At 50.2% G+C, this 19,960-nt stretch overlaps 1 protein-coding gene across 1 annotated transcript in view; it reads left to right on the top strand.

The window, feature by feature from the left end:
• Positions 1 to 19,960, top strand: part of PHACTR3 (phosphatase and actin regulator 3) — a 206,961-nt gene that overhangs the window by 131,539 nt on the left and 55,462 nt on the right. Inside the window, exons 5-7 of the mRNA XM_069548203.1 lie at positions 3,680 to 3,892; positions 6,455 to 6,629; positions 7,433 to 7,680. Coding sequence (XP_069404304.1) covers positions 3,680 to 3,892; positions 6,455 to 6,629; positions 7,433 to 7,680 — 636 coding nt within the window. The remainder of the gene's footprint in view (positions 1 to 3,679; positions 3,893 to 6,454; positions 6,630 to 7,432; positions 7,681 to 19,960) is intronic.

Genomic DNA, 19,960 nt, shown 5'->3' with positions numbered 1-19,960 from the left:
GAGGACTCTGCTGAGACAGCCCAGTGGACCTGTTCTGGCCAACAAGGGTGTGGGGACCCTGACCCTGGGCTGCTCTGTCTCCTTGCTAACCCTCCCCTCGGTGACCCTCCCAAGGGAACCTGTGGAACCCAATTCAGACATGCCCACCTTGTCCATATTTCCAGTGAGGAGACCAAGGCCCAGAGGGAGAAACTGGCCTGTTGGAGTTTCCATGGTGACAGGACCTGGGGGACTTAATATCAAACAGCTGTGGGTGTCAGGAGGGGCTGCCCTCTCCACAAGACCCCAAAGAGCATCTCCTCGGAAGTCTGAGTAGTGTCTGCCACAAGCAGGGGCTCTCAAGCCTTGGGCGTCCCTCTGGAGGGGACACTGGGCAGCGTCTGGAGACAGTCTGGTTGTCTCATAGCATCTGGTGGATGGAGCCCATGGCTGATGTTCCAAAATGCTTTTCTCCCTGGCAGAGTGGCTTGTAACTGTCCAAAGTTCTGAATTGCTTCTCACAACTGCTCTGTGATCTCATGGAAGTCTCCCTCCCTCCCTGGTGGTGGGCAGCAGCAGGTATTTTATACAGCTGAGGAAACTGAGGTTTAGCGATTGGAGACCGAGGTCATGCTTCTTGAATAAGTCGATCACAACAGAGGAGAAGCATGGATGTGGAAGAGTGGGGGGCCTGAGGTCAGGTGAGTCATTCCTCTGTCACCTGTCTCCCCCGAAACCGTGACATGGGGAGCATGCTGGGTGCTCAGAGGGTAGGAACCAAGCCTGGAACTAGTCCTCCAGGCTCATGCCAGCCCATCTGCTGGTGCTTCCATCTGCAAGCATGGCCGCTGAGGGCCTGGGCAAGGAGCACAGCCTCCCAGGAATCAGGGTCCACTGCCCTGCACTGATTTACACAGACCAGGAGACCCAACACAGTCACAGGGCTGCTGCCCATGTGGAGCTCTCACTTGCCTCTGGCTCAACAGGAAACCACACGTCTGTTTTTACCCAGAAGCAGAAAATGTTTTTTCATATTTTTGTGAAACTTTTTCACTAAAACAATCAGAATTGTAGACTTTTAGAAGTAACAGGTAACAGTTTGTAGGATATAACAATGGTCTTGAAGTCTAGGAGTCTTAAAAAAAAAATCTATGAACAAATCATACTTTTGAGGACAGTTCTACTGAGTCAGTTGCAGTGTGGTGGATGACCCTAGAGCCTATTATACAGCTTGAAGTACAGTCAGAGAAAAACAAATATTATGTATTTATGTATGTATGTGTATACACACACAGAGGGAGAATCTAGAAAAACGGTACTGATGAGCCTATTTTCAGGGAAGGAATGGAGATACACAAGTAGAGAACAGGGTTGTGGACACAGCAGGGGGAGGAGGGGTGGGGCAAGGTGAGCAAGCAGCATTGACATGTATACACTGGGATGTGCAAAATAGACCAACAGTGCCGTGTGCATGCGTGCCCAGTCACGTCCCACTCTCTGCAACGCCATGGACTGTAGTCTCCCGGTCTCCTCTGTCCATGGAATTCTCCAGGCAAGAATACTGCAGTGGGTTGCCATTTCCTCCTCCAGGGGATCTTCTTCACCCAGGGATCCAACTCACGTCTCTTACACTGGCAGACAGATTCTTTATTGCTGGACCATTAGGGAAGCCCAGATAGCTAGTGGGAAGCTGCTCTATAACACAAGATGCCTGGCCTGGCTCTCTGTGATGACTTAGAGGGGTGGGATGGGGGGAAGTGAGGTTCAACAGGGAGGGGGGGAGATATATATATATATATATATATATATATATATATATGTATATGTATATATGTATATACGTGTGTGTGTGTATATATATAAAAACTGTGACTGAACCACATTGTTTTATGGCAGAAACCAAGACAACATTATAAAGCATTCTTCTTCCAATTAAAAAAATTTCGAATTAAAAGCTAAAGCATATGTAATAATAATAAAATTGTAGTGTTTTCACGTGCATATCCATACAGAACATAAAGTGAGGATCATGCTATAATGGCTGTTCTCAGTGATACAAACCTGACTAACATCTGCAGTGGGTGGGAAGGGGACCTTTCTTTTCTCAGATCTTGATCATCAGGATTTGGGAGGCCCAGCCCTTCTGCATCTCCATGAGCTTCACAAGGGAGAAGGTCTGGCCGGCGAGGTCTTCAGCTTCCAACAGGGACAATAAGAAAATGGAAATGGTGATGACAGTGGGGTGTATGGGACGTGCAGTGTCCCTTCTACAGTTTCGGAGATTTGTGCGGACAGGATCAGGCCTGCCTCAGTCAGCACCACGGACAGCACCCCTCCCTGCTAGGAATACTCCCTGACTGATGGGTGAATCCTACACAGTGACTGTGGGGCCAGCTTTGCAGAGTGAGTTAGGCTCTTCGCTCATAGGTGGTTGCAAAGATGAAATTACATGATGAGGGGCAATGCTTTGCCCCAGGGCTGGGCACCTGGTATGTGGTCTGAGAGGGTAGGGAGGCTGGAGTCCCAAGGTGGGGATGGGAAGCCGCCTCTCTTCTTGTGTCAGGGGAGGAGGAATGGTATATCAGGGATGGTAGGTTTGTGTTTGAGCTCCCCTGCACCCCTTGGTCTGATGACCTCAGTTTCCTCTATAAATCTGGAGGTGAGGCTATAAGGGAGGAGGGAGTAAGAAACTGTGGAGGTGGGTGAGACACAGGGAAGGTCTGAAGCTGAGTGACTGCAGGATGGAGCAGAGCCAAGGGCGTGGAGCGAGGGGGTCCTGAGATGCCAGGATGGGGCCTCCCGTGTCGCTGTCTTTCTTCCACAGCGCTCCACGGTGACAGGAGCCAACAGATGGAGGCTGCATCCAGAGATGGGTTTTTCCCAATTAGCTAAGTGGAAAGGAAGTGTGGCAGAGGGCTTAAGGACTGTTGGTGAGATGGTGGTTGAGGGACGGATGGTGGAACTTGAGCTGGAGAAACAGAAGGGGGAAAGGAGAGGGTTGATGGGTAGGACGAAGGCACAGGGGTGGACAGGCAGTGCTCTTGGAGCAGGAGGAACCTGACCAGCAGCTGGAAGAAGAGGGATAGGGGGCTCTGGGCTGGCTGACTCTTCCTCAAAGCTAACCCCCCTGTTTCCCCCTCACCACTCAGCTCACAGGCTCGCCCAGGGCAGGGCTGTGGAAAACCAGGCACAGAAAATCAATAGCTCAGGAATTTGAAGGTCTGCAATGTGCTAGACATGCATCTCGTTGTTGCTTCTTGGTTAAACCTCACAGCAATCCTGGGAGGGACTCTGGCTGTTACTCCAACGTCATCCATGGTAAATGGAGACACAGGAGGTCAGTAACTCATCCGAGGGCACAGAGAAAGTGCAGGGCCAGCTCGGGTCTGATTCCAGAGCCTGTGTTGGTGACCAGCAACCCCAGGTGGGGTGGGAGCCTCAGTGCCACCAGCTGAGGGGGAAAAGGGACAGAGTCACCCACACTCTTGAAGTTGTCTCCCTCTTCCTTCCCTCCTGCCTCTGCTTCTGATGTTTCTGTTGATTGATGAGCTCCCTGGGAATTGCGTGTGTATGGGAAGTGACCCCTCTGTACTTGGTCTGATGATGACAAGCCCACCCAGCCAAAGCCCCCGCGCTGTCTTCACACCTGCCCCAGTCAGAGAAGCAGTGGTTTGTGTACTCTGTTTTTCCTTTGAACCAGCCAAGATGTCGTCAGCATCCAGAGAGGAAGAAGCAGACGCCACCGGCAGCCTCCCACCTAGCACAGACGAGCCGTCTCAAGCCTTAGCTGCGTCCGACTCCCTGGACAGTCCTCCCAGACCTCTGGAGAGATCCGTGGGCCAGCTCCCAAGCCCCCCACTGCTGCCCACCCCACCACCCAAGGCAGGCTCCAGAACCACGAGAAGTGTCACAGGTGGGTCTACGAGCATCCATCCATGCCTCCCACCGGTCCTTACTGGGCTCCCACTGTGGGCTGGCTCTCACCCTTTGCTTCTGTGGGTGGGGCTCTGGGCAGGTTCTGGGGAACAGAGCTGAAGGTGGGAGGGTGGCCCTTGATGAGGAGCTTGGTTGACAGGAGCAGGGCCTTGGGCTCCCTTAAGCAAACATGGGGCAATTGTCAAAGATTTCTTCCAGAATCTGGAGGGAGACACAACCACAGCCTTTCTATCTGGGTGCTCATGTGTCTGACTGTCTTTCTCTGCTTCTGGGTCAGTGTCTGTCTCTTTCTTCTTACCTTCTCCCTCCCTCCCCTTTACCTCTGTCCCTCCCTCTCATCACCCCCTCTTCTACCTCCCTTCCCCTCCTTCTCTTTCGATCTCTCTGTTCCTTCCCTCCCTCCCCCCCCAACCCTGTCTCCCCTCCCTTTCTTTCTCTCTGTCTCACTTACGATCTCTGCTCACCTCTGTGGGCGCTCCGACCGGCAAGGCAGAGCCAGGAATCCACACCAGACTACAGGGTGGTGGTCAGAGCGGGGAGCCCAGCTAAGCAGAGGCCCCCCAGGGCATCTCCTTCTGTAGCTTTGAGCACCGTGGCTGAAAGATCCCAGGACATGGAGACATTGACTTTTCAAGTTTTGGTACGTGTTGTCTCCTCACTGCTGGAAACAGGAGACACTGCTGGTCTCAGGAAAAGCAGGCCCTTCATAAAGAGATGATTGTTTTTAAGAATAAATCCTTACACTGCCTCTGCGGGCAATGGGCATGAAGGTGACAGTGGATTGCAGAGCTCAGCAGCATTACTCTAATCCCTGACCACCACCAATAATATGACAACTCACCACTTGTCAGGAGCTGCCCAGCCCCAGGCACTCCCAGGAGCTCAGCCCTTGATCCCAGCCCTTCTAGGGAGGGAACTCTGCCCTCAGCCCAGATCCCAGTGTCTGCATACAGCAGGTGCTCAGCGAGCACAGGTGACTGATCAAAGGAACAGTCAGGTAATATGATCCCCTTATCTGCCTCCTGCCTCTATCTCCATCTCTGGGAATGAGTCAGAGCATTTAGTCCTTGGGTGATATGGTCACACAGATGAAGTTCTGATGCAAATAATACTATCCTGTATTTTGTTACTATCTTCGCGATAGTCCCCGTTCCATCCACTGAAACATAAATCCACTGGCTAAGGCACCATCCCCTCACTTTATTCTGGCTCCTGTGTAATTTGCATAGAGACTTTCTGCCCGCATTGTGCTTGGACGCGATCAGACCTCAGCCCGTTTTGTATCCCATGACCCCTCCACTCTCCCCACGCCTTAAATCGTGGGTCCTAGGAGCCTGTGGTCAGCTCCTCTGACTCCCACCCGCCCTTCAGGGGTGAGGATTCTGAGGAATGGATTAGGAGTGGGAGAGGACAGGAGGGTTACCTGCTGTGGACTTCTGCCTGGATCTCTTATAGCTGAGTCTGCATTTTGGCGACTTGGTCTTAATTTTCTTTAGGGTCGAGATGTTTGCTTCAACATGTGGCCACTAGGCGGCAGCAGAGGAGGAGGAAGGGCAGAGGAGCCTGGCGGGAGACAGTCCATGGGGTCAGTCCCACTGAGTACACACACGCATGGCATTTAATACTTTTAAAATATGTTGCCTATTTTTTTTAACATATCAAAATATGTCTCAATATTAAACTGAATCACTTAGCTGTACATCTGAAATTAACACAATATTGTAAATCAATTATGTGTTGAGTATTCACTTGCAAAGTTGTGTTCAACTCTTGCAACCCTGTGGACTGAAGCCCACCAGGCTCCTCTATCCATGGGATTTTCCAGGCAAGGATACTGGAGTGGGTTGCCATTTCCTTCTCCAGGAATCTTCCTGACCCAGGGATCGAACCTGCCTCTCCTGCATTGGCAGGTGGATTCTTTACTGCTGAGCCACCAGGGAAACTCAAATCAACTATACTTCAATTTATATTTTAAAAAAGAGAAATAAGCATATTAAAATATGATTGGGAACAACCTGTGGGGCCCTGGGACTTGTCATCAGCCCAGATCTTGTCTCGAGGAGAATGGGAGAGCCATGATCAGAAGACTCCCGCAAGGAGAGGTGCAAATTGGAGGCAGACGTGAATGAGTGATGGGGAAGCAAAGGGAGGCTGTGGTGCTGGTCCAGGCTGAGCAGTGGCTGTAGAGCTTGGGGCGTTCTTCCAGCTTCCACAAGAGGAAGTGTGGCTTCAGGATGTCAAGTTTGTCATAGAGAAACAGGAAGGGGGCTTTCCGTGCATGAGACCCTGCCAAGGGCCTGTGGGCACTGCCATCCGTTCAGCTCAGGGGTCCCAAGGATGGAGGGGAACTGATCAGGGATGTACCCATCTCTGTCTCGGGGGGCAGGGAGCCAGGCACAGCATCTCAGGTAGGATACGAGTGAGTTCATCTGGCCTGGAGCCCTGCGTCCTCTCTGCTCATGGGCTCCTGTGTTTCAGCAAAGCCCCTCGTCTCTGACCCCAAAGACTTATCTTCTTACTGGTTCTTCTCATGCCCCAGGCCAGGCCACACTCTTTCAAGGCTCTGGTGGGAAAAGTACTGATCCTTCCCTCCGAGGACAGCTTTCCACGCCCACGGGGTCTCCTCATCTCACCACTGTCCACCGGCCTCTGCCCCCGAGCCGCGTCATTGAGGAGCTGCACAGGGCGCTGGCCACCAAGCACCGCCAGGACAGGTGAGGCCCCTCCCCTGACAGGGGGACCTGTGTGCCTGGACCGCCCCATCCAAGGCCAGTCTCACTGGGAGGAGTCACAGGGGATGGATCCAGGCTGGCCTCATAGGTCTGCTCTCACTGTCCTGGAATTCTGTTGTTGAGCAAGGCACTTCCTTTTTCAATTTTGCACCGGGCTCTGCAGCTGGTTGGTAGCTGGTCTCAGTGGCCACATTCTGAGAGGGATAGGGTGGGAATTGTACACATGAGAACCAGGCACAAAGCCCCTGCATTTCCCCTGGAGGGTCCAGGGACTCAGGGTCGAGCAGGAGCATCACACAAGAGGACTAAGAGGGAGAAGTAGCCGTTATGCTGCTGGGGACTCTGATCGCGTCCCATTTTCATCTGGTGAGAGCACAAGTTACCTGCCCGGAAGCTGACTCTTACTCTTGACCTCACATGCCTCATAGGCTGAAGACTAGTGAGTCACTGGAGGGCCAAACAGATACCAGAACACACGTGTGGCTTGGCAGAAATATTGGGCAGAGAAGATGCCCTGCTCGGTTCTTAGGAAATCCTTGATCTGCAGGTTGGCTGCGCTGTCTCAGCAGGTTTTATTACATGCATGCCAGCATCATTCAGAACAACACATTCTGAGCAGCCTTGGGCTGAAAGCCCTGTGAGCCTCTGGCACTTCTTTTCCTGAGCATCAGTTGCACACACTCAGGGGCTGTCTTTGCAAAGCCCGTTATAACTCTTCAGGTCAACTTTGCAGGGTGTCTGGGTGACGGGGACAGTGAATAACCTGAGCGGCATCTCTGATTCAGCTTCCAAGGCAGGGACAGTAAAGGGTCCCCGAAGAAGCGCATGGATGTCCGGCTGTCGAGGACGTGCAGCGTGGAGCGGGGCAAGGAGCGGGAGGAAGCCTGGAGCTTCGACGGGGCCCCTGACGGTAAGCGGACTGTGGCCAAGGAGTCTGAGGAGAATAAGGAGAACCTGATCCTGAATTCTGAACTCAAGGACGACCTGCTCTTGTATCAGGACGAAGAGGCCCTGAACGACTCCATCATCTCTGGTGAGCAGAGGGTGGGTCTCTTGGGGCGGGAGCCTCCTTCCAGAGGCATGGAGCCCAAGCGCAGGTTTGGGGGTTCTTCTGCTGCCAGAGCCAAGGGCACAGGGTGGAGGGCATGTGCCAGGGAGTAATGGAGAGTGATGCCCCATTGTATGTGAGCTGGGGCCTGTGGGCTGGCTCAGGGCACAGTTAGGAGGAACCCAAGGAAACTTGTTTGATTCTGATAGTCGCATATACATTTTCATGTGTATTTGAAAAAACAAAAGTGGCTCAGCCAGCGACTGAGAGCATCAGTGCTTGGGATGATGCGGCAGGATGTCGTGTTGGTGGCACTTGGATTGCCAGCATTTGGAGGATGTAGCAGAAAATGTTAATAAGAAAGCAAGATGAGACGGAAGAGGGAGGAAGGGAGGGTGGGCTGATGCCAGTGGTCCTCTCAGAACTACTATAAACCCGGCAGTGTCTGCTTGTTCAGGACCATGTGTCCACCAGGTCCTTGGAGGTCTGTCTGTCCTCAAAATGTGTTCTCCAGGTTAGAATATTTGCTCCGTCTTACCCTTGAGGATATGGGGGCTTGTGAGCCAGAACATCATAGACCCCTCATGATAATGGGCACTCGGTCCTGATGTGAGCTGTGCTGAGCGCCGTCTTTTGTAGGAGGGTCAAGAGTAACACGGCTGTAAGGCCTTTAGGGGAGGGTTATTGTTCCTCCTGAAAGCATCTCATGGGGACAATCACCACAGTCTGCAGGGAGCCCCTGGGGACCTGGTCCCAGTGTTGATGGAAAACAGGGAAGGGTTGGTATTGACTGTGACTTGGTTGTTGCTAAGGGGGTCAGGCGGGGGCAGCCGTGACCAGGTGGACAGACCAGGAGCCCAGGACTGGATACTGGCCTTGGCTGTCACCCCTTCCTGTGACCTTGCATCCCTCTGGACCTTGTCCACTTTGGGTCTAGTGAAGCACTTCCGGGAGCACCAGCCATAGTGTGTATCGGGGAGGTGGGGTGGGGATGAAGCTCTCATGTGGTTGGAAGTGGCTGACAGAAGTCAAACCAGGGTCTTCATGTCAGAAACCCAGAGCCAAAGACCCTGGACATCTGAGAAGAGGCTGAAGCCTGTAGTGTTCCCCAGACTTACCTGGTTCTGGGACTTTCCCCCTTAAACAGCCATCAGCCTCCTACAGGACAGGGTGATGTCTGAGAATGGCTGATGTAGGCAGGGATCAGGGTTGAAACAGCTCCCTCGACCTCGGCAACACTGAGGGCTGGACGGTCCTCTGTGTGGGGCTGCCCTGTGCCTTGTACAGTGTTTGGAGCTCCTCTGACCTCTGCCCACTGCTCCGGGCTCCCTCTGGCTCAAGGGGAGGATCCTCCCTGCCTCTCTGAGTTGCCGGGGGCTCCAGGTGGGCCTTGCCTTGCGGCTACATCAGTCAGATCGCTGCCACCGTCTTGCATCAGCTCTTGTGTGTCCTCTCCTTTCCTTATCATGGGATTTAGGGCCCATCTGGATAATCCTGGATGATCGCCTCATTTTAAGATCCTTACCTTAATTACATCTGCAAAAGCAAATTACATTCCCCTCCCCCCCCCCCCCCAGCCAATAAGGTCACGAACGTTCCCAGGTTCTGGGTACACCAATCTTTGGGGGTCACGGTCCACCTGGAGCAGCTGCTCCTGATGCTGTAACCTGCTCCTCTTCCCATGGAGCAGGGTCATCCGCAGGGCTTTTTACCCCCCGACACCTACCAACCCCATCATCAGGCCCTCAGCTGCGGGGCCACCTGCAGCCTGGGCAGATCCCTACCTACCTCTGCCTCCTCCTCGCTGATCAGATCAAACTCCCTCATCCTCATTCTAAAGACAGCACTCTGACCCTTCCTTCAGCGCTCCACACAGTTGCAATTTTACCATGATTTTTGCGAATATCTATCTTCTGAAGTGAAGTGTTCGTTGCTCAGTTGTGTCTGACTTTGCAACTCTTTGGACTGTAGCCTGCCAGGCTCCTCTGTCCGTAGGATTTTCCAGGCAAGAGTACTGCAGTGGATTACCATTTCCTTCTCCAGGAGATCTTCCTGATCCAGGAATCAAACCTGGGTCTTTTGCATTGGAGGTGGATTCATTACTGTCTGAGCCTCCAGGGAAGCCTCTCTGTCTCTTCACAAATCTATCAGTTATTCATTGATTATGTGTTTCACTGCTGTCTGCGAGAGGGCTGGTGCCTCTCATCCACACACATCCAGTTCTAAGTAGGAGTGAGTGGGTAGCTCCTGGGTGAAGGCTTTGACTGCCGTCTGCCTATCCAATGGTCCTCCAGCCCATGTGCCCTGAGCTCCAAGAGGTCCTCTGTGGACTCAGCACGTCCACTGGGGTCTCGGAGATGTCTCTGACCTGACCCCTTCGGATCTGAGCTCTAGACCTTTGCCTCCAAACCCAGACTGTTCCTGTCCCCATGAGCAGGGCCTCTGACCTTCCACGACCTGGGGCCATCTCACCACTCGTGACCTTGCTCCTGACATGCAGGTGGCGCCTCCTTGGAGATGTCAGGCCGATTCTCCTCTGTTGAGCTGCTGCATTCTCTCTTGCCTGGACTCGGCCTCCCCCGGAACCCCCCTGCTTCCGCCATCACCCCTGTTCTAGCCCCTCCACACAGATGAACATCGGGCAACATCACCCCTTGCTCACACCCCTCCAGGGGCTTCCTGAGGTTTTAATGGCAGTCCTCACCGAGACCCCTGTGGCCTGTCCCCATCACCTGGCTTGTCTCCTCCTGGGCCTCTGGGGACCTGGCCACACCCCCTACCTCCACATGCATCTACCACAGGGCTCCCATTCCCACTGAGTAGGAGGTATGTGCAGCTCCACTGGGTTTAAAATGCCACCTCCACCAGGAAGGTGGCAGGCATAAACAAGTGACTCTTCCGCACCATGGCCCTGCTGGCCCCTCCCTCACCTTCTGTCCCTGAGTCCTCTCCGCACGAGCACAGATGCCTGAGGTCAGGGCTTCATCAGGCAGAGGTTCCTGCCATGTCTGCAGCCCCACGTGCTACACACACAATAAATGTCATGCATGACTGGGTGTTGGGATGGAAGGAGGCGGTGTCTGTAGTCCCTTGTGGGGATCAGCCACTTTCCTCCTCCGAGGTTTCTCCCAGGGTGTGGGTCAAACCTGAGTCTCTTGTTGTTTGTCCCCAAAAACCAGTGTCCTTAACTGAACTTGGAGATTGACAGTAGTGATGGGAACAGGGAGGATAGAACTCATTCTAGAAGCTCTGCTGATGTTAACATGCCCAGGGTCCCACCAGGCTGTGCTTGGGAAGGGCTGCACTGATTATATTTGCAAACCTGGGCGAAGCTGCCCCTCCTGTGGGTACCAGCATTGGGGCTCAAGGTCAGGGGCTCACATCCAACCCTTCAAGCATCCATGGAGGGCTGGGCCCATTGCGCACAGTGAGGCACACCTGGAGAGCCCCACATCCAGAGAGGAGCCCTGACATCAGTGACTGAGGCCTTGGTACACCATCTGGGATCCCTGAGCCCTGAAATCCAGTACAGAATGTGAGCTCTTCACCTTTGTTACGCTCTCGTGTGTGTCCGTAGCTCCCTCAGAGTTATGGATTTCTGAGACAATATGCTTGGAGGGAGAAATTCCATATCAGTTCTGGGAAGAGTCTACACGTCTTACTTTCAGGGGAAAAGGATTCACTGTGGGAAAAACCCATGAACACATTCTGCTTTGCCCGGTAAGGCAGCAGCAAAGATCAGCTTTTCTTGGCTTTTCTCGAGTTCAAACCTCACTCCTAGGGTCACAGCTGGTATTTTATTAGATCTCTGAGGTGCAGAAGTGGTGCTGGTGGTAAAGAACCGGCCTGCCAATGCAGGAGACCTAAAAGACGCAGGTTCAATCCCTGGATTGGGAAGATCCCCTGGAGGAGGAAATAGCAACCCATTCCAGTATTCTTGCTTGGAGAATCCCATGGACAGAGGAGCCTGGCGGGGCTACAGTTTATAGGGTCACAGAGAATCAGACACAACTAAAGCGACTTAGGACTGACAGACGGAGGTGCAGAAGGAGAGAAGTGCCAGGCGGCGGCTTCATCAATTATTCATCACAGACGCTGCACTCAGTCCAGTTCAGTCACTCAGTCGTGTCTGACTCTCTGCAACCCCATGGACTGCAACACGCCAGGCCTCCCTGTCCATCACCAACTCCCAGAGTTACTCAGACTCATGTCCGTTGAGTCAGTGATGCCATCGAACCATCTCATCCTCTGTCGTCCCCTTCTCCTCCCACCTTCAATCTTTCCCAGCATCAGGGTCTTTTCAAATGAGTTAGCTTCATGTCAGGTGGCCAAAGTATTGGAGTTTCAGCTTCAACATCAGTCCTTCCAATGAATATTCAGGATTGATTTCCTGCAGGATGGACTGGTTGGATCTCCATGCAGTCCAAGGGACTCTCAAGAGTCTTCTCCAACACCACAGTTCAAAAGCATCCATTCTTTGGCACTCAGCTTTCTTAATAGGCCAACTCTCACATCCATACATGACTACTGGAAAAACCATAGCCTTGGCTAGATGGACCTTTGTTGACAAAGTAATGTCTCTGCTTTTTAATATGCTGTCTAGCCTGGTCATAACTTTTCTTCCAAGAAGCAAGCGTCTTTTAATTTCATGGCTGCAATCACCATCTGCAGTGATTTTGGAGCCCGCCAAAATAAAGTCTACCACTGTTTCCACTGTTTCCCCATCTATTTGCCATGAAATGATGGGACCAGATGCCATGATCTTAGTTTCTGAATGTTGAGCTTTAAGCCAACTTTTTCACTCTCCTCTTTCACTTTCATCAAGAGGCTCTTTATTTCTTCTTCACTTTCTGCCATAAGGGTGGTGTCTTCTGCATATCTGAGGTTATTGATATTTCCCCAGGCAATCTTGATTCCAGCTTGTGCTTCATCCAGCCCAGCATTTCTCATGATGTACTCTGCATATAAGTTAAATAAGCAGGGTGACAATATACAACCTTGACATACTCCTTTTCCTATTTGGAACCAGTCAGTTGTTCCATGTCCAGTTCTAACTGTTGATTGCTGACCTGCATACAGATTTCTCAAGAGGCAGGTCAGGTGGTCTGGTATTCCCATCTCTTTCAGAATTTTCCACAGTTTATTGTGATCCACACAGTCAAAGGCTTTGGCATAGTCAATAAAGCAGAAATAGATGTTTTTCTGGAACTCTCTTGCTTTTTCCATGATCCAGTGGATGTTGGCAATTTGATCTCTGGTTCCTCTGCCTTTTCTAAAACCAGCTTGAACATCTGGAAGTTCATGGTTCACGTATTGCTGAAGCCTGGCTTGGTGAATTTTGAGCATTACTTTACTAGCATGTGAGATGAGTGCAATTGTGCAGTAATTTGAGCATTCTTTGGCATTGCCTTTCTTAGGGATTAGAATGAAAACTGACCTTTTCCAGTCCTGTGGCCACTGCTGAGTTTTCCAAATTTGCTGGCATATGGAGTGCAGCACTTTAACAGCATCATCTTTTAGGATTTGAAATAGCTCAAGTGAAATTCTATCACCTCCACTAGCTTTGTTCGTAGTGATGCTTTCTAAGGCCCACTTGACTTCACATTCCAGGATGTCTGGCTCAAGGTGAGTGATCACACCATCATGATTATCTGAGTCATGAAGATCTTTTTGTATAGTTCTTCTCTGTATTCTTGCCACCTCTTTTTAATATCTTCTACTTCTGTTAGGTCCATACCATTTCTGTTCTAATTGAGCCTATCTTTGCATGAAATGTTCCCTTGGCATCTCTGATTTTCTTGAAGAAACTGCACTGGTATGTATTTATCCTCATAACTTGGTGTCGATGGATCCTTTGCATGTGATGTCTGTCCAGTGTCAGCACTCCGGGAAGTGTGTGTTGTCAAACATCTCATCCACCAGAATCCTCTAGTAACATCTACATTAGGGCTTAATTCTTGAGGCGGTGGGGGCCCCATCTGAGGCAGACCTGCCCCTGAATCAGCTGTTCTGATCAGACTGTCCTTTTGGTTCCAGTTGAAGTGAAAAGTGTATTTGCTATAGTCTGGGTCTGACCGTTGGATTTTCATGCAAGGCAAACCCGGTGCCTTGATCAGTACAGAGGGATGTGTTACGGGCTATGTGTTCAGATCTCCTGCCACGTGTACATGCTCTCACACACATTTTCACACATACCTGCCCGCATACCCGATACCTTTATGGGCATGAGCAGTCAGCCCCAGACAGCAGCAGGACTCGCAGCATGTTCTCAGGTCCATCAAAGGTGACTTTTAGAAAAGATTTTTCTTCTTAGTCCCTGGTGATCTAGCGGTTAGGATTCGGTGCTGTCGCCGTCATGGGCCAGGTTCAGTTCCTGGTAAGGGAAGCTTTGTTTGGGTTTCCCTGGTGGCTCAGCCGTTAAAGAATCTGCCTGCAATGCAGGAGACCTGGGTTCAATCCCTGGGTCTGGAAGTTCCCCTGGAGAAGGGAATGGCAACCCACTCCCATATTCTTGCCTGGAGAATCACATGGACATAGGAGCCTGGCAAGCTACAGTCCATGGGATCACAAAGAGTCAGACATGGCAGAGTGACTAACCCAACAGCATGCTTTTTAGAGCAATTTAGGTTCATAGCAAATTAAGAGCGAACAGAGTTTTCCTGTATCCCCTGCCCCATACCTGCACAGGCCCCCCACCCCACCACATCATCAACACCCTCTCCAGAATGGCAGCATTTGTTACAACTGATGAACCTACATTGACGCATCCCCCAAAGTCCATGCTTTAATTCGGGTCTGTCCTTGGTGTGGGTGTGCTGTGATTCTGAACAAATGGACAGTGACATGTCCATCTTTGTGCATCAGTAGAGAGTTTTCACCACACTGACGATCCTCTGTGCTCCGTCTGCTCACACCTCCCCCTCCTCAACCCCTGGCAAGCACTCACCATTTTTGTCTCCCTGGTTCTGCCTTTTCCAGTGTGTCACGGCTGGAATTGTACAGTAGGCAGTCTCTTCACACTGGCTTCTTTCACACAGTAATATACATTTTATGCTTCTGCCATGTCACTTTGTGGCTGGATGACTCATTTAATTCCCCCCCCCCTTATTTTTACTTTTTCCCAATTTTTTTCGATATAATTAATAAATAACACTGTGTAAGTTAGGTGCGCAGCATAATGTTCTTCACTTACCTACATCCTGAAATGAATTTCACATAAGTGTAGTAAACATCTGTCATCTCATTTAAATACAAAACTAAAGAAGAGACATTTTTTTCTTGTGATGAGCACTCTTAGGACTTGCTCCTTTAAAACTCATATATAACAAACATCAATGTCAACTCTACTGATCATGTTTATCATGTACGTTACATTCCCTAATTATCTTACAGCTGGAAATGTGTGCCTTTTGACCCCCTTCATCCAATTCCTCCTCCTTCCACCCCTTGCTGCTGGTGACCTCAAGTCTGATCTCTCTTTCTGTGAGTTTGCTTTTGAACCTACAACCACACTATGTTAGTCCCTGGTACACAACAGAGTGATTCAATATTTCTATGCATTTCAGAATGGTCTCCGTAGGTCTAGTTACCATCTGTCACCATACGAAGATACTGCTTAATTATTGGCCATATTCCCCATACTGTACATTTCCTGCCTGTAACTCACTTATTTTTTAACTGGGAGTTTGTGCCTCTTCAGCTCCTTCACTTGTTTCTCTCCTCCTCACACCCTCATTTCTTTTTCACACAGAATAATATTCCACTGTCTGGAGGTACCACAGTTCATTTATCCTTTCACCCACTGAAGGAAGTCTTGGTTGTTTCTAAGTTTTGGCAACTGTGAACAAAGCTGCTGTAAACATCCGTGTGTAGGTTTTTGTGTGGGTATAAGTTTTCACATCCTTTGGGTGAATACCAAAGCGTGCAGTTGTTGGGTCACATGGTAAAGAGTTTGTTGAGTTTTGTAAGAAACCCCCAGTCTTCCAGGGTGACTGTAGCTTTTTCTGTTCCCACCAGCACTGGGACAAAGTTCTGTTGCTCCACATCCTGACCCGCATTTGGTTGGTTGTCGGTGTCCTGGATATTGGCCATTCTAATAGGTTTGTAGTGGTATTGCATTATTGTTTTAATTCACATTTCCCTAGTGGCACATGACATGGAGCATCTTTGGCAACCCACCCCAGTATGCTTGCCTGGCAAATCTCATGGGCAGAGGAGCCTGGTGGGCTACAGTCCATGGGGTCGCAAAGAGTCGGACAAGACTGAGCGACTAACACACACTAACACACATCTCAGTGTCTAGGCACGTGAGATGGAGTATCTTTCCATTTGTTGATTCGCCATCTATATCCAAACGGTGAGGTGTCTGTTAAGGTTTTGGGTCCATTTTTTAATTGGGTGGTTTGTTTTCTTATTGTTGAGTTTTAAGGGTTTTGGTATATTTTGGATGACATTTGCTTATCAGATATATTTCAAAAATGTTGATTCCCACTCCATAACTCTTCTCATCATACTCCTAACATTGTCTTTAACAGAAGTTTTAACTGATTAGTTGGTTTATTCCTTGAAGTGTGCCTTTGCTCTCGTATATAAAAAGTCATTGCCATACCTTAGGTCACCTTGGTTACTGCCTGTGTGATCTAGGATTTTTATCACGTAATAGTTTATATTTTGGTCTGTGATCCACTCTGAATTCATTTTTGTGAAGGGAGGAACATCTGTGTCTAGGTTCATTTTTTGTTTTCAGTTTTGTGTGTGGGTGTCCAGTTGTTCCAACACCATTTGTTGAAAAAGATTATATAAGTCCATCTTTGTCTCTTGTTGCTCTTGTGACTTGAAGTCTACTTTCCCTGATATAAGTACGGCTACATCCACTTCCTTTCAGCTGCTGTTTGCTTATAGTAGCATCTTCTATACCCTCACTTTGAACCTGTGCTTGTCCTTAAAGCTAGGATGTGTCTCTTGGAGGCAGCATATGGCTGTCTCTTTTTTGTTGAAAAGGGCCGCTCGAGTGGGGAGAGGCAGGGTCAGGGGACCCTGGAGAAGGGCCTCGTGGGCCTTACTTTTCAGTCCAGTGGTCTGTGTCTTTTGACTGGAAGGCTCCATCCATGTGCATTTAGGGTGATCCCTGATACAGGAGGATGTGCTGCCGTTCTGTCTCCGGCTTCTGGTAGCACTGGCTCGCCACTGCTGCTTTTTCCCTGTGTATCTGTATTTGGGGTTGGTGACTTTCCAGAACACTGTTTGTTTTCTCTTTCTTGCGCTTGTGTCTCTGCTCTAGAGTCACGTTTTGTGCTCACCATGTCTGCATCAATCGTATCATAGACGCAACAGCCCTCTTTCTGCTGGTAGCCTTCTCACCTTCTTTGGCCTATATGCTTTCTGTCCTTTTCTTCTTCCCCTTTTATGTTTCACGTTATTCCTTTTTATGTTCGCGTTTGTTACCAAATTGAAGGTAGCGATAGTTATTTTGGGGCTTCCCTGGTGGCTCAGACAGTAAAGAATCTGTCTGTAATGCAGGAGACCCAGGTTCGATCCCTGGGTCGGGAAGATTCCCTGGAGGAGGACATGGCAACCCATTCCAGTCTTCTTGCCTGGGGAATCCCATGGACAGAGGAGCCTGGTGGGTTACAGACCTTGGGGTCATAGAGTCAGACACGATTCAGCAACTAACACTTTCACATAGTTATTTTTACTAAAATTTTCCTCTTTTAACCTTTATGCTTAGTTGCTCAGTTGTGTCTGACCTTTTGTGACCCCATGGGCTGTAGCCCGCCAGGCCCCTCTGTCGATGGGATTCTCCAGGAAAGAATACTGGAGTGGGTTGCCATGCCCTTCTCCAGGGGATCTTCCCAACCCAGGGATCGAACTCAGGTCTCCTGCATTGCAGGTGGATTCTTCACCATCTGAGCCACCTTAAAAGCCCACTCTGATGTAGAGTTGCAGTTTCTGACTCTGCCTGCTACGATGTTACTCACACAGGCGTGTGCTGTCGCCTTTTGTTCAGGTGGAAGAGCTCCTTTCAGCATTTCCTGTAAGGCCGGTCCAGAGCAGGTCTGACTCTTTCAGCCTTTGTGTGTCTGGGAAAGCATTTACTTCTCCTCCCTATCTGAATGAAAACTTTTCTGGATAGAATCTTGGGGGACAGTCCCTCTGTTTCAGTATTGTGAGGAGGCCAGGCCACTCCCTTGGCCTGTAGAGTTCCACTGGCAGCCTGATGGGGTTCTTTGGTAGGTCACTTTTCTTTTTCCTTGGGATGCCTTGAAAATTCTTTGTGATTGACTTTTGACAGTTTTAATACAGTGTGTCTTGGAGAAGGAAGGTCCCTTTTGAGGTAATTAGGTGTTCCCTTCGCTTCATGGACTTGTCTGTCTGTCCCTTACCCAGGTCTGAGGTGTTCTCAGCTCTGATTTCTTTTTAGAATTTTATTTACTTTTGGCCCTGCTGGGGCTTCATAGTTGCAGCGAGCAGGGGCCGCTGTCTAGCTACAGTGCGTGGGCGTCTCACTGAGGTGACTTCTCTTGTTGTGAAGCACAGACTGTAGGTACCCAGGCTTCGGTAGTTGCTGTCACAGACTCAGTAAGTTGTAGTGGATGGGTTTATTTGCTCTGGGGGAGGTGGGATCTTCCTGGACCGGGTATCGAACCTATGCCCCCCTGAATTGGCAGGTGGATTCTTAATCACTGGGCCACCAGGGAAGTCCTCAGCTATTATTTCTTTAAATAAAATCTTGCCTTCTCACTCTCCTAATGTCCATCCTAAAAGAGTCATAATAATGTTCTTTTAGAATTTCCTCATTTTTTGAGGTATTCGCTCTCCTCCTCTGGGCTTCCCTTGTGGCTCAACTGGTAAAGAATCCACCTGCAATACAGGAGGCCTGGGTTCAATCCCTGGGTTGGGAAGATCCCCTGGAGAAGGGAGTGGCAACCCACTCCAGTATTCTGGCCTGGAGAATTCCAGACTGTATAGTCCATGGAGGCACAAAGAGTCGGACACGACTGAGTGACTTTCGCTCTCTCACACTTTCTCTCCTCTAGGGGACCTGAATCGCTTCTAAACTTCCATCTCCAAGCTCACCAATTCTCTCTTGCCTGTCGTCTCCTCTATCTCCAGTGCTTTGCACTTGCATTCTCTATCTTGTTGATTGAATTTTTCCCCTCCATAATTTTTGTTCTTTTGTAGAGTTTCAATCTCTTTGGTATAGTATTCTGTCTGTTCTTTAATTTTATTCCTGAGCTTGTTGAACTTTCTGAGCTTTCTTGTAGCTCATTGCTTTTCTCCGTGACAGCTGTTTTGAATCCTCTATCAGTTGGATCACAGTATTCCATGACTTGAAGTTTGATTTCTGGAGAATTGTCGTGTTTTGGTTTTTGTCTGTGGAGCAACGTTACTGTGGCTCTCCAGGGCACCTGATGGGTTGTTCCTCTACTGCTGCATTTGAAGCTGTGAGCAACTTTCCTCTCTAGTTAAAGCTTTTTAAGTTTTTTTAAACTTGATTCTAACAATTCAGTGGACTTCCCTGGTGGCTCAGCAGTAAAGAATCCGCCTGCCAATGCAGGAGACCTGGGTTCAATCCCTGGGTTGGGAAGATCCCCTGGAGGGAGGATATGGCAACCCGCTCCAGTATTCTTTCCTGGAGAATCCCACAGACAGAGGATCCTGGCGGGCTATAGTCCACGGGGTTGCAGAAGAGTGGGACATGAGTTAGCCAGTGAGAAGTAAGGAGCGTTTCTTTCCTTTGCCAGTAGGTGGTGCTATAGCACACGTTTCTGGCTTCTCTTACCTGCACTCCCTCTGGTCTTGGTTGAGAATCAGCACTTTCCACCCTCCACCTGGTGCCCTTGTTGCCTCTGCTTGTGTGTCCAGGGTCTTGGTACCTTGTTGCTTCTGGTCACCACCTGGGACACAGATGACGGACACTTCCACTGCATCCAGGGTCTCCCGAGTCATGGGCTCCACTGTGGCAGAGGGAGCTGGGGTCCTGAGGAGCTCTGGTGTGTCTGGGGTCTTGGGGTTTATGTGCACTGCTGCTGCAGGTTGGGGGGGGGTCATTTATAGGCACTTCTGTGACCAGAGGGATGAGGCCACTGCCTCCACTGCCATCTATTCCCTGTGGCTGTGGGCGCTACTGTGGCCAGGAGGCTGGAGTGGTGTGTGTTGCCTCCTCTGGTGCTGCTACTGGGTTCTACGGGGCTACAAGCTTGGCAGCTTGGGGGTCTGGGATCACAGGCCCCACCTCTGCCGTTGCCCAGGTCCCATTGCCTCT

The sequence above is a fragment of the Ovis canadensis genome, chromosome 13 (assembly GCF_042477335.2).
Source record: "Ovis canadensis isolate MfBH-ARS-UI-01 breed Bighorn chromosome 13, ARS-UI_OviCan_v2, whole genome shotgun sequence".
Taxonomy (NCBI): Eukaryota; Metazoa; Chordata; class Mammalia; order Artiodactyla; family Bovidae; genus Ovis; species Ovis canadensis.
This window is presented reverse-complemented; position numbering and strand designations above follow the sequence as displayed.